The 14880-nt window shown below is 33.2% G+C and overlaps 2 protein-coding genes across 2 annotated transcripts; both read left to right on the top strand.

The window, feature by feature from the left end:
• Window positions 1-5741: 5741 nt before the first annotated feature.
• LOC116028971 (GDSL esterase/lipase At1g28590-like) lies at window positions 5742-8089 on the top strand. Its single transcript, XM_031270829.1, has 5 exons — window positions 5742-6020; window positions 6204-6431; window positions 6898-7046; window positions 7255-7528; window positions 7610-8089. The coding sequence occupies exons 1-5, from the start codon at window positions 5783-5785 to the stop codon at window positions 7855-7857; spliced, it is 1137 nt and encodes a 378-aa protein (XP_031126689.1). The 5' UTR covers window positions 5742-5782; the 3' UTR covers window positions 7858-8089.
• A 3167-nt stretch (window positions 8090-11256) lies between these two features.
• LOC116028662 (GDSL esterase/lipase At1g28590-like) lies at window positions 11257-14288 on the top strand. The gene is made up of 5 exons (XM_031270439.1): window positions 11257-11560; window positions 11775-12002; window positions 12873-13021; window positions 13431-13704; window positions 13789-14288. Exons 1-5 carry the CDS (start codon window positions 11317-11319, stop codon window positions 14034-14036), a joined length of 1143 nt encoding a protein of 380 aa, XP_031126299.1. The 5' UTR covers window positions 11257-11316; the 3' UTR covers window positions 14037-14288.
• The last annotated feature ends 592 nt before the right edge of the window (window positions 14289-14880 follow it).

Below are 14880 nucleotides of genomic sequence, written 5' to 3' on the forward strand. Positions count from 1 at the left end.
AAAAAAAAAAAAAAAACAAAAAAAAAAAAAAAAAAAAAAAAAAAAAAAAAAAAAAAAAAAAAAAAACCGACGGATTTCATCACCAACGAAGACGCAAAAACAGCACAATTTTTGCCAATGGTAAATAGTGCTGCCCAAAATATGGCCCAATACTGTTCATCCATACCGAATATGGCTCAAAGTTTTATTCATATTTTGCCCCTATTATTTTTTTGTTAATTCATTTTGTATCATTTATTTTTTTTTCATGTATTTATATATTTTGTTAAATACCTATACATAAATTTTGTATATTATTAAACATAAATTATATACCTAGCCCAATTATTTACTCCAAATAAAAAATTAAACATAAATTATATCATTTGAAAAATCTAATCAAAACGATTAATTAAGGGTGTGTTTGAAAACTCAAAAAAATAATTTCTAAAAAATCATTTTCCGGATTTTTAGTGTTTGGTAAAGGATGAAAAATGTAAGTCAAAGGAAAATGACTATTTGGTCAAAAGAAAATAACACCATTTTCTTCGAAAATGACTTTCCTTCTTTTTTTTTTTGGGAAGTCATTTTTCAATTTTCACACCACCACCACCACCAATAATATACCACTTATTATTATTATTATTATTATATTTGAGTGATATTTCGTATTATATTTATGGTTTAGTTGCTATTCTTGATCCAAATGTGGGTATAAATGGATTGAATGAGTTATTAGAATTTTATTATAGCGCTTTGAATTTTCCAAACTATATTCTATGTGTTCAAAAGTATATTGATGATTATTCTAATTTGTTAAAAATCATATATGATGAATATTCTTCTATTTATGCACCACAATCATATCGGTTGATTCAATTGTTGTTCGTACGAGTAAGCTAGTGGCATAATATTATTGTTTCAACAATATTAAAAAAAAATCAAAGAGATGTGGTAGTGCTAATTCTTCTGAAGTAGATACATATTTGTCTTCTAGTTTTAAAATAAAGGATGATTTTCATATACAAACATTTTAGAAAGGAAACGGAACAAGATTTCATATTTTGTCACCCAAACATAACATAACTGAATTAAATTTGGTTCGGATATCGGGTGTAAAAATATCACCCGAAATTTTTGGATATTCGAAATAAAATTCGGGTATCACCTGTACCAAACCGATTCGATGCATACCCCTAATGTTTACTAAGTGATCTGCGAATCAGGCAGCCTATGCTCGACAATCTGTTTCTTATTGCTCGGAGTGGTTGGTAGGAAGGATCTGAGTAAGCGTAATGAAGAAGAAAAGCTGGCAAGCTGCAATGAATTGGGAAGAGCTAAAAGGAATGATAAAAGTGCGTGGAGTGTTTGAAGACTGGTGTTGAAGTTGTACAAAACCGAGTAGGTGAAGGCGCAATGGTAGGTGAAAACTTCAACCACTTACCTGGGAATCCCTTCTTTTACGACTTGTTCGTAGTATCCTAACAATTTTTATTTTTTTTGAAACATACCTAATTTTTTATAAGATAATATTTTCCACTTAGAGGTGCCATCACATTTTCTTTTTGAATATTATTGACTCTATTACAATGTAACATCTTCTTTTTCAACCTATTAAAGTAAAAAGATTGAGATTCAAAAATGTGACTTTCTCCTATACAGCGGCTATACATGCTTTGTTAACTTATTGAAGTACAAAGACTGTGGTTTGAGTCTGTGACTTCCTCCTATACATACTTTAATTTTTCAACCTATTAAAGTACAAAGACGAGGTTCAAACTTGTGACTTTCTCCTATACATACTTAGTACAAAAAATGTGGTTTGAACCTGTGACTTCGTCACATACATACTTGAGCTTTTTTTCCCACATTCGAACCCTATACTGTGTTGCCTTCAATCGTGACATCAAGTCAGGCAATGTACCACTATGCTAAATCTCATGGGTGCACACTCACTTTTCTTCAGGAAAAGAATGATTGTCATTCAACCAAAACCACTACACTAAGTTTCAAGGGTGTGCACTCGACTTTCTTGAGAACAAAAATAGTTGTCATTCAACTAATTATCCATATTGTTTGCTCCCAAAGGTTAAATCCCCCACCCCAAGGGCCCCCGACAAAGCATCTGGGAAGATGTATATTAACCGGACACAGAGATCTCTCAACTGAACACAGAGACGGTCGCTGGTGAGACTCGATCACTAGTCTTTGCTCCCAAACTTTACCCCTGTGACCAGTTGAGATGTCTATGCAGGTCAATTTAAGACTTCCTTCAGCAATAGAGTGGAGATTTAATTTTTGCTGCGAACATTGTAGGTTTGGTTTGGCCTGGACTCCGTGTGTGCAGAAATCTATATTTAAATATCCATGCTCGAAACTGGATTAATTCCGATCAAATTTATAGGGTCTAGAATATAATAAAATAAAAACTTAAAATTTGCACTTTGACGTGCCTACTTGTGACTTCTCTTAGGCGGCTTTCAGGTGAATCGCTCAATTAACGAGAATCAATTGTACCCTCATGTTTGTGTTCAACTGGTAAAAATTAATAAGTACATTATTACATCATTAAGAAATTATTATTATACAATATATATATTGTCCAGGGTAATCTTAAGTCTTTTTACAACTTTACCACTAATAATGAACATCTAATTTCACCAAACACTTTTCAATAGACTGCTAATACAATTTAATAATCAAAATCATTAACAATTAACATCTGACTTCACCAAACACTTTTCAAAAAACTAATAATACAATTCAATAATCAAAACCGCTAACAATTGAAAAACAATGTTAATATACACTTTCTTATATTTATGTGTTAGACCAACTTGCCGAACAAGGGAAACCAAACCAATCTTCACTGAAATATGCAGTGGTAGTTGGGTTTTGAGTTGTGCGTGAAACATGTAGTGGTAGTTGGACTGTTATATAATGCACACATTCCTTAAAATTCGCATTCCTGCGATTAAAAAATAAATACAGAAATTAAATTAATATTATCCCTCCGAAAAGATCTCATTCTTGTGCGTGAACTTTAACCCTATATGCTAAATATTATTTACACACACTTAAATTTCACGCCCTGCACATTTATTATGATTGTACAATAAAATTAGTGGTTTTATATAAGGATTTAGCCTACGAATGGGCTTTTATTTGTTCTTCCAGAACAGACCGAGGAAGGGTCCCAAAGTGACGTCCATTTTTTGGTAATGGGTATACTCGAGAGAAAAGGTTTGGAATTCGACCTCCCCTTATACGCTCTAAAAAGGGGTATATTGTGGCTCTCACCCCACATGACCAGTTACCCACCCCACTATATTGCTATAGTTATTCATCAAATCAAATTATCATTTATAATCAAGATGTTGACACCACGTGAAATAATCCCCACAGAATAATATAGTTTACAGGAATATTTACATTTTTTGGGCCTACTCACAGATTTATCCAACCACGATACCCACAAACTAAAAATAATTATATTCCTGTTGGGTAAAATCTCAAAGGATGCATGGCAACTCTCTAGTATACCTGCATTTCGAATAGCTCGAACCTAAAATCTTTGATTAATTTGGAACCGGAGATGGTATTAATACTAGATTAGTTATTACAATAAAGTGTATTGTAGATAACTTGTGTTAAGTTTGTTAATTGAATTAGATATGTAAAATACGACAAATGAGATAAAAAGAATTTTTCATTATAATATATGATTTGATGAGTTACTGTAGCTATATAGTCATTGATATTACAACAATTCATATTATGAAAGAAAATATAATCCGTATATGATTTGACGAATTACTGTAGCTATATAGTCATTGATATTACTGTAAATCTTATTATGAACGAAAATATATACGATTTAATTTGACGAATTACTGTAACTATATAGACATTGATATTACTGCAATTCATATTATGATATAAAATAACAGTCGCCTGCATGAGCAGCTCAACTGGAAGTTTGAGAGAAAAGAAAATAGCAAGGGCAAAAGGCTGACCAATCATCATCAAAGCAAAATTAGAAAACCATTGAATAAAAGCAAAGTGGGCCAACCGTTGCGAATAGGGGTGGGAATAGGCCAGGCCCCTTCATAGGGGCCTACGGCCTGGCCTACTTAGGGTCTAGTATGACCTAGCCTATTTAGTAAAAAGGCCAGGCTTAGGCCTAATTAAAAGCTTATTTGGTTAAATAGGCCTAGCCCTATATTTAAAACCCCGGCCTGTAAGCCCGCAGGCCTAGCCTATTTATATATTTATATTTAATATTTAATTATTATATATTACATTTTATATCTAATATATTTTTATATTTATAGTGTTTAACCCCAATAAATATATATATATATATATATATATATATATATATATATATATATATATATATATATATTTTTTGTATACATAACTACAACCCTAATTCCTAATACCCAAATCCCAAATACGACTTACTAATTAGTAAACAGTGTTAGATATTACTAGTTACTACTGTTATTATGCAAAATTGCTAATAATTAGTGTTATTTAATTACTAGTAATAATTCTGCTAGTTGTTTAGTGTTTATAGTTTACTAGCAATTAGTAAAGTAGTAATACTAATGTAATATGAGCCTACTAGTAATTGATTGCAAGATTTATAGATTTGTAGTAATACTAGTAATTAGTAAACAATGTATTGTTGAATTTTGTATCACGAACTTTTACTTATTAAACTTGTGGTGTTGGATATTGTATTATGAAATATGAACTTATGGTTTTGCCATTCATTATGAAATATGGACTTAGGTATTTTTTGTAAATTTTTTTACATGTATACTTTAAAAGGCTTTAAAATATAGGTCTTAAATAGGTTCAAAGCCTATTTAGGATCTATATTTTGAAGCCTTTTTAAAAGCCTATATGTTAAATAGGCCTTTAAAAAGGCTTCAGGCCAGGCCAGGCCAACTGTAGGCTCAGGCTTTAAATTTCCATCGCATGCCCAGGCCTAATTTTTTAAAGCCCGGCTCGGCCTAGCCTATTTCCACCCCTAGTTGCGAACAATTATATTTTGATTTTTATATTCAACCATTGCACGTTCCAATTCGATCCTCAATAGCGTCTCCGGTGGCGCACATGAACCTTAATCATAATGAATCACTACTTTCTGTCTACAATTCTTTTTATATGTTCTAGGTGACCATGAATTGACAAAGTCAATTTTCATTTCCTTTATTGTATGCCTATGGTATAATTCTTTATTTCACATGTGATTTTTTACATATATTATATGATTTTTTATCATCTTGTGACTAATTTAGATTTGATGTAGATTGTGATTATAAAATTCCTCTTATCACTCAGGAAAAGTTCGATTTAATATTTTCTTAACATGACGCATCATCATTCACAATGGCTCAACATCTAAATTTTTAGTTTTTTTTTACAAATTAAGTTTCTCAGTTTATGCTATATTAATTTTAAGTTCATAATATCCCTGAATCAGCAGGAGATAAAACTCGAATTACTAGTCAGTCTGTATACTCTATGCACAAGAGTTTTGGTAACATTATTTTCACAATGATCTGATCTTATGCGAGTTATTTGGAGTTTTGTTAAGATTCTTTATGTAAAGGGTGAGACCATCCCCAGGGGAGTGAATCTGGGTGGGTGCCCCAAACACTTCTCCGACCAATTGACCAATAATCCACTTGTGGTACCGTACCACTTCGATCTATTTAAGACGCTTGGTCGTCGAAAACCTTATTCATTCTTCACCTACCTCTCTAGTCGTTATTCACCTACCTCTCTAATGGCTCCGTTTTCCTCCTTTTCTTTCTTGGTAGTATTGTTAGCAAGCATTGGCTGCGCCACCGCATGCTACACCGCCATATTCGGCTTCGGAGATTCCCTCACCGACGCCGGAAACCTGATTCACCTCGAGACTGACGGCTCCGTTCCCCACATGTACTTCCCTCCTTACGGAGAAACCTTTTTCGGCCATCCCACCGGCCGTTGCTCCGACGGCCGCGTCATCCTCGATATAATCGGTATGCATCACCGGCTCACCGCTACCTTTACATATTATTAGGTGGAATCTATTGAGTGAATTTTTCTTTTTAATACTATTAACTCTGTTACACTGTAGTATTTGTTTAAATATATTCTTGACCAGAAAGTCTTAGGCAATCTATCGAGGGAATTTGATTTATGATGTTTGGTGAAACTTGCAGCGGAGCATTACGGACTTGCGATTCCGCCGCCGTCGCTCAGCCGTAAAGCTCAAACCGGCGGGAATAATATCCGACAAGGGGTTAACTTCGCGGTGGTGGGATCGCGAGCACTGCCGGCGGAATTCTACGAAAAGCTAGAAATTTATGATACTGTCACCAACGTCTCCATGAGAGACCAATTGCACGCCTTCAAAGATATGATTCCTTCGCTCTGTAACTCACCTTCGGGTATGTTATGTTTCACCCCCAAAATTTATTTGAACTTTTTGTTTTGTTTTTTTTTTTTAATTTGTTGGGATATGGTGAAGGCGACCCAGTAATGTAATTCGTACAAATTAAAAAATAAACCCCCTGCGTTCTGTCAATATCAAAAAATTTTAACTTTGAATACGACTTTACAGTTTACACTGCGCTATTTTATTTTCTTCTTTCTCCATTGGATAATAACATTATAATATCATAAGTTGCCCAGACCCAACTCCCAAGGGTTATGAATGGGTTCAACCATATATTAAACATTTTCCGGTCCAAACATTTATTATATCAACTTGCTGCTTTTAGAACCCGCACACCGATGTAGCAACCTAAAGAAAAGCTACCTTTCTAATTATGGAATTATGGAGTATAATTTAAAGGTTTTTTACTTAGCTAATTAAACTCTTAGATATTTACATATATTTTTTTTTAAATGCAGATTGCAAGAACTTGTTGGAGAACTCTTTATTTGTCCTTGGAGAATTCGGTGGCAATGACTACACTCACGCACTTCTATCTGGAAAAGACATTACTGTCATCCGGCCATTTATCCCTATTGTTGCCCATGCCATTGCTGAGGGTGCCCATGTAAGTGTTTTCTATAAATATTTTAATTAATGCAATTAAAAATACGATAATAAAATTGTTAATAGAAAAAACAAATCTGGTGGTAGTTGGGTTGTGAGTTGTTGTGCATAAAAGAGGTAGTTGGACTAATGGACTGTATAGTATTTTCTGACATAGATTCCTTAATTAATTAATAACTTTTATTGTTCCGATGAAAAAACAAATGCAGAAACTAATAGAACTAGGAGCAAGAACAGTAATGGTTCCAAGCGTGCTCCCACTTGGATGTGCGGCTTCTTATTTAACATATTACCCAAGTCCCAACCCTGAAGACTACGACGATTTGGGGTGTCTCATTTGGGTGAACGATATGGCTTCTTATCACAATCAATTGCTTCAAAAAGAGCTCAATCTCGTGCGAGAACGTCACCCTTATGCTAATATTATCTACACTGATATTTTCAATGCCGCCATGCAAATTTACGACGGTCCCGACACATTGGGTAAATTTATTTTAACCTAGCTGGCTTTTTCTTTAAATGACATCGCGAATTTTAACATATTATATGTATGTGACTGGACAGGATTTTCGGGAGGTGCTTTAAGAGCATGTTGTGGTGGGGGTGGTGAGTACAATTTTAATCCTGATCTGCAATGCGGGGACGAGGGAGCAACCAGTTGTCCGGATCCTTCTACGTATGTTAACTGGGACGGGTATCATTTGACAGAGGCGGCTTATAAACTTATTACCAAGAGTTTATTAGACGGCACATATACTTATCCAAGTATGAATGATTTATGTCCTACAAATGGCCAAGTTGCCCAACTTTAAGTTAGGACGCTGTCATTCTTGACTTTAATTTGAGGTTCACTTTTGGTAGAAATTCTACTAAGAGATTGACGTCATATTTTCAGGATGAAATTAGAATCCGGGAAAATATTTGCAAGTGTTGTTATTAAATATGGTTTCTTGGTTGTATGGTTCAACATTTATAAAATCTTTGTTAGTAGTGTTGGAAAATGTTAAAAGGGACTAATATAATAAAACTTATGATTGATTATAACATAACAAGTTAATTATATTTTTAATTCAGGAAATATCTTGAAAATGGGGTGTTAAGCATCTACTAAACTATGTTGATTCTTAATTACAATACTAATTCAAACCAAGTTGATACATCAACCTATTCTTAGCAAATCTTCGTTTTTGGTCCCAACTTTAACTTTCCTCATCTTTGAATTATTATGAGTTGAAAATGCCTCCTTCATAAAGCCATCTACTAATTGAAATTTAAACATTTAGGCTGTATTTGGTTCATAGACTGGGTTAGATACAAAGAATGTGAATAAAAGTCATACACAATGTTTCATTGTAATAGAGCTAGTAATCCTAAAAAAATCATACACAATATTTGGTTGACAAAATTTTAAAATACACATGTATATGATTTGATTACCCTTATAATTAAAAAAAAAAAAACTTGTTACCTAATTTACTCATGTATTATTTCATTAATTTAGGCGTCTTATCCATCCCTCATTTCATCGCTTTCGCATTTCGTCCCTTTTCTCTTCATAGGATTAGTACTTTTAGATTTTTATTTTGATTTTTTGTTAATATTGGTGCTTTGGGTATCATGATCAATTGTCTTGATTTTTTATTTTTGTATTTTAAAAACTTTTATTCTAATTACAGGGTCATACATATATAACCAAATAACAATATTGGTAATTATTTCAATTCCAATTCTGATTTTAATTCCCATATTCAAACCAAACACACCTGTAATTAACACAAGCCAATCAAACAATAAATCTGTGCCAAGGTGGGTGCTATTTAAGTGTTATCAATTATCCATTAGTAATTTAGGTTAGACAAGTAACATTACATATCAGAATTTTTCAAAAAAAAAAAAAAAAAAACATTACATATCAGATGTACAATGAAGTAAACAAAATTACAAAAGAACAAAACCAAGGGATATGATTTGTGTTTTCTGTCTTCTTCTGTGGACAACCCAACATAAGAACCATGGTATTGTACTCTTGGATTTTTTAAGCATGAAAGTCTGAATTTTGAATCGACATGTAATCTGATCTATAGGAAGCAAATATAAATGTAGTATATTAAAAAATTATAAATTAAATCAAAATTTATATCTGAGTATAATTGAATAACTAAAAATACCATTTTTCATAAATTATTATGAAAAAGTTGATAGCTCTAAGATATGCTTAGTTGTGTTGATCCTGCAAGCCCTCATGTTTTAAATATTTTAATAAGTTCAACTGAAAGTGGACGATTATAAAATTTAATGACATTTTAAAATTTGTTAAAAATCTCTTTCGTTGTGATAAATATAGCAAGTAGTATAATACAGTATGATTAATATATTATTATTTTTTTTTTGTATAATCTAGTTTGTAGTATAAATGTATAACTAATTCATTTCTTGTGTGAAAAAGTTGAAATAATTAACTCTAATATGATGTGAGAAGTGTAAAGAGGGGTAAGAATTGAATATGTATGTTATCGCAAGTTATATACGTATTACTTTAAAATATATATGTGCATAAAAGTGGGGTGCCTACCTATAATATTTTATAGTAATATATTTGATGGGTAAATACCCCCAGGGACTACTGTAGAAGTACAATGTGTATAGTCCGTGTATTATTGTACCCCTAAAAGGTCGGGTGTCCCTTAGGAATTGTTAAAGGGCAAGTGACCTTTGGGGAATATTATATTCCTGAAAGGTCAGGTCCTATTCCTATATAAAGGACCTGACCCTCCACTGTAATGGCAGACCCTCTCATCCCTTGCCTCTCGGGATCCTGATTCCATTCATCACTCAACTCTCACTCTCTCTCTCTTGTTCTTGGCTCATCTTCTCGGGAGGAAACCATAGTTTTCCTCCCCAAGCATACACATTTCATACACTACATCATACACAATCAAACACACGTGGTGTAAATTCGTACCCCCGTTTACATTTACACCATCAATATTATTCCATCTATATATTGAAGGTCATACTAAGGATAACATATAATATTTATAGCTCCATTCCCATGAAATTATTGCAAACGGTAATGTTATATTTACAACAATAAGCAAGTATATAGTGGCCAAAGGCCTTGTGGTCAAGCGGCATAGCTGTGGCCCTCCCAAGTGAGAGGTCACAGGTTTGATCCCCGGTGGGGGCGTTGGCTCGTTGTGCTTCAGTAGGTTGGGAACGTATGTATGAACAGATACTACATTCTAATCGAGTCACTAGTATTCAGAAAAAAAAAAAAAAACAAGTATATAGTGAGAGGCTCTTGGTATGGCATTATTATTGTAAATATGGCACATGGGTCGAAAAATTATTGTAATAGCTGACCAAGGATCTTACAAGAAGAATTAATTAAATTTGAATGGGAATGAAAAAGAGAGAGAATATATAACAAAGGCAAAAACTTGTGTGAGACCGTCTCATGGGTCTGATCGAGTCGGGTCAAGATGTAAATGTAACACTTATAAGGGTAAATCTAATACTTTTAAGGGAAAATACAATACTTTTACATTTCGATTTAAAGTATTACATTTGTCCTCAAAAGTATTATATTTGCCCTTATAAGTAAGGGGCACTTGTCAACATTACTTATTATGAAAAATGTATTACTTTTTCTCTTATAAGTAACAAAAAGTGTATTATTGATTAGTGTTATATTTGAATATATAAGTATGACATTTGCACATATAAGTATGATATTTGCATGGTGTTTTGACCCGACCCGACCCGTCTCACGAATAAGGATCCGTGAGACGGTCTCTCACAAATTTCACTCTATAGCAAAAGGGTAAAGAGGAAAGATTGAGCTGTCATCATCATACCAAAATAGATAAGAACAACAGCCGTATACATATTATTATAGCCATTTAACCGTTGCAAAGGACTATATTTGGATTTATTTTCAAAAAAAAAAAAACGGACTATATTTGGATTTCAATATTCAACCACTCCGATCCCATCTTCATTAATACTCAATAATGTGTTGGCATGGGTGCATGAATCTTTATCGTATTTCACCATTACTGTTTTTTTAGTTGACAAAGGGAAATTTTATTTGCATTATTATTGCACGCATGGCACATGGACAAGTGGACAACAAATATAATTGTTGTCATTATACAATATATATAATAAGAAATTAAAATATAACAGGAAGCCGCCGGTTTAAGTTTCACCCCACTTGTCTCCACTCCATTATATTATACTCCTTAGCTTCTTCATCACCTATCTCTCTCATGGTTCCTTCATCTTCTTCCCTTCCTTTCTTCCTCGCATTATTGGTGGCGTGCATTGGCTGCACCGCCGCATGCTACACCGCCATCTTCGGCTTCGGAGATTCCCTCACCGACGCCGGAAACCTCATTCACCTCGAGACTGATGGCTCCGTTCCCCACATGTACTTCCCTCCTTATGGAGAAACCTTTTTCGGCCATCCCACCGGCCGCTGCTCCGACGGCCGCGTCATCCTCGATTTAATCGGTATAGTAAATAAAAGTTCCATTATTAGTTGAATATATATATATATTTTGAATTCTATAGACTTGTTACAATGTAATATCTGTCCATACATACTTTTCTCAAAAGCACAAAGAGCAAACACTCCCACTGAGATCAAATCTGTGACCTCTCACTTGGTAGGGTCACAGATATTAAATTTTATTTATATATATATGATGTTTGGTGAAACTTGCAGCTCAGTATTACGGACTAGAGATTCCGCCGCCTTCGCTCAGCCGTAAAGCTCAAGCCGGCGGAAATAATATCCGGCAAGGGGTTAATTTCGCGGTGGTGGGATCGCGTGCACTGCCGGCGGAATTCTACGAAAAGCTAGACATTTATGATACCGTCACCAACGTCTCCATGAAAGACCAATTGCATGCCTTTCAAGATATGATTCCATCGCTCTGCAACTCACCTTCGGGTACGTTAGTTTTTCCCTTCTTTTTTCGATCAGAATCAATAATCGAGGTAACATCACATTACATAATAGTTGGTAAAATATTAGTTTATTAATTTTATAAGATGCAGTAGGTATATTAAGATTTGGTTCAGACCATAGCTTTTAATTTTAATACTAAATAACCATTTTAGTTTTAAAATATGGTGGGAAAGGTAAGTGACCCTGTCATTCATACAAGTAATCTAATATATTGTGCATTAAGTATGGTGTCGTGAAGCAATTAATAATCCCCGGGCCCGGGTGTTCTGATTTTGATAAGAACATATTGTAACTTGACCCGGCAACATCGTTACGTTCTTGATGGATGAGTTCAACTATATATTAACCAATATAATTGCAGATCCAAACATTTATTATACTTGTATACGTGGCGGAGGTACATTGGTGGAGCGGCCTGTCCCATTCCAAATATTTTAGTACATATGTATATATATTACTATATTAGTATTAAGTCTATAATAAGAATAAAAAATGTTATTTTTATTATATTCTTCTTTTTAATAGTAATTTATTGTATATTTTTATTATTTATTTATATTTTAAGATGTATATTTACTACGGAGTAGTTTAAATGATTAGTTTTGACATTTACAAAAATTAATAATAGTATTCTTAATTATCTCTTAAATTTTAAAATATCCAATTAATCAAATATCCAATACGTGGATAATTATAACTGCTTTTAGAAATGATACAACTAGGTATGTAGAAACACATATATATACAACCTAGCTAGTTGTTTGTTTTTTTTTTTTTATACTTTTACTTTTGGAATTATAATTTAAAGATATTTAATTATCTAAGTAAACTCCTATCTAATTTAAAATACAGATTGCAAGAACTTGCTGGAGAACTCTTTATTTGTCTTGGGGGAATTTGGTGGAAACGACTACACTCACTCACTTCTATCTGGAAAAGACATTAGTGTCATCCGACCATTTATCCCTATTGTTGCTCATGCCATTGCTGAGGGTGCACATGTAAGTGTTTTGTAGAATTTTATTTTAATCTAGAATAATATAACGTAATTAAAAATAACAAATATTAAAGTTATTTAAGTAACAAAAACACGTAAGAAGCTAATTCGAGTCAAATTCTCATCATGTCATGATGATTGATGAAGAATTGGATACTCATATATAGTTTTTTTTTTTTTTAATGTTTTAATACAATGTTATAGTTTTAAAGACATGATATAAACTTACTTTTTTTTTTATATTTACATGTTGGACAAACTTTTACTTACCTTTGTGGTAGTTAACTAGTTTTAGTTGGGTTGAGTATGAAGTGGTAGTTGGATTGCAATATAATGTTCTTTTCAATCATATTTTCCTCAACTATATATCATTCTTAATTAATGTTGTCATGAAACCTGGCCAATAAATGCAGAAATTAATAGAGTTAGGCGCTAGAACAATAATGGTCCCAAGTGTGCTCCCACTTGGATGTGCAGCTTCCTATTTGACATATTACCCAAGTCCCAACATTGAAGACTACGACGATTTGGGGTGTCTCATTTGGGTCAACGATATGGCTGCTTACCACAATCAATTGCTTCAGAAAGAGCTCAGTCTTCTGCGAGAACGTCATCCCTATGCCAATATTATTTACACTGATATTTTCAATGCTTCCATGCGAATTTACGACGGTCCAGAAACATTGGGTAATTTTATTTCACCATTCCATAATGACGCTATGAGTTCAATATACAAGTTGTAACAAATTTCGTGTCATGTGTGATATACAGGATTTTCGGGAGGTGCCCTAACAGCATGTTGTGGTGGGGGTGGTCCGTACAATTTCAACCCTAATCTCCAATGCGGAGACGTGGGCGCAACTAGCTGCCCGGATCCTTCTAAATTTGTCAACTGGGATGGGTATCATTTGACGGAGACCGCTTATATACTTATAACCAATAGTTTACTGGACGGCACATATACTTATCCTCGTATGGATACGTTATGCCCTGCAAATGCTAAGGTTGCCCAAGTTTAAGCTAAGACACCATGCTTCACTATGCCGTTCAGTTTTAGTGGAAACGGGTGTGGTTTTATTTTAATTTAATCAAATTAGCATCTCGGGTAAAAAAGATATAGTATTTGGTAGTTTTATTCAATTTGGATTCTATGTAACATTTGGTTGTAGTATGGTTTGAAAGTACGTTATAAAAATTTGTTGTATGGAAATGTTGAAAGGAGGCTAATAAATAGTGTGATGATTGATTCTGGAAAGAGAATTCAATTAAAATTGTAAGAGCATCTCTGAGAATTAAATTTTTTGAATGATTTTTTCAATTTTAGGTGAGATACAAAGGGAAGAGAGAAGAAGAAAAATGAGGTAAAAAATTCTGACAAAAAGCCACAACAACAACAACAATAAAAGATACATTTACACGCTCAGTTGGTGCGTGCAATGCATACAAGTGATACGCCTACTAGGTGCAACAATTAACTAAAAGCGCAATCAGCACAACTTTTCTATTTAATGGTCACACAAAAATGTGGTATTTGCGGGAATAAAAACTTGCTAAAATCTCCACCCCATTATTAAAGCAATTAATCAAAACATATTTGACAATACTAAATTAAAAGGCTAATGTACAATGAAATTTTCAAAATCTTGTTGTAAATTAAAGGATGTATAATTTCACATTCATTATATATGAGCATATAACCTTATATAAATATTTATAATCCATATTATTATTATTATTAAACGCTAATTAATTTTCAAAAACAAAATACCTATTATACAACAGCATATAAATGATTTTTAAAATATTTAAAACAAAAATCCCCATGACACCCCTGGACAAAAGTCTAGTTTGTTAATATAATAG

The sequence above is a fragment of the Ipomoea triloba genome, chromosome 9, assembly GCF_003576645.1.
Source record: "Ipomoea triloba cultivar NCNSP0323 chromosome 9, ASM357664v1".
Classification (NCBI taxonomy): domain Eukaryota; kingdom Viridiplantae; phylum Streptophyta; class Magnoliopsida; order Solanales; family Convolvulaceae; genus Ipomoea; species Ipomoea triloba.

Coding starts and splice junctions, on each gene's coding strand:
- LOC116028971 (XM_031270829.1), top strand. CDS start 5,783: ATGGCTCCGTTTTCCTCCTTTTCTTTCTTGGTAGTATTGTTAGCAAGC. Junction 6,432..6,897: donor GCTCTGTAACTCACCTTCGG/GTATGTTATGTT, acceptor TTTTAAATGCAG/ATTGCAAGAACTTGTTGGAG. Junction 7,529..7,609: donor CGACGGTCCCGACACATTGG/GTAAATTTATTT, acceptor GTGACTGGACAG/GATTTTCGGGAGGTGCTTTA.
- LOC116028662 (XM_031270439.1), top strand. CDS start 11,317: ATGGTTCCTTCATCTTCTTCCCTTCCTTTCTTCCTCGCATTATTGGTG. Junction 11,561..11,774: donor CGTCATCCTCGATTTAATCG/GTATAGTAAATA, acceptor TGAAACTTGCAG/CTCAGTATTACGGACTAGAG. Junction 13,705..13,788: donor CGACGGTCCAGAAACATTGG/GTAATTTTATTT, acceptor TGTGATATACAG/GATTTTCGGGAGGTGCCCTA.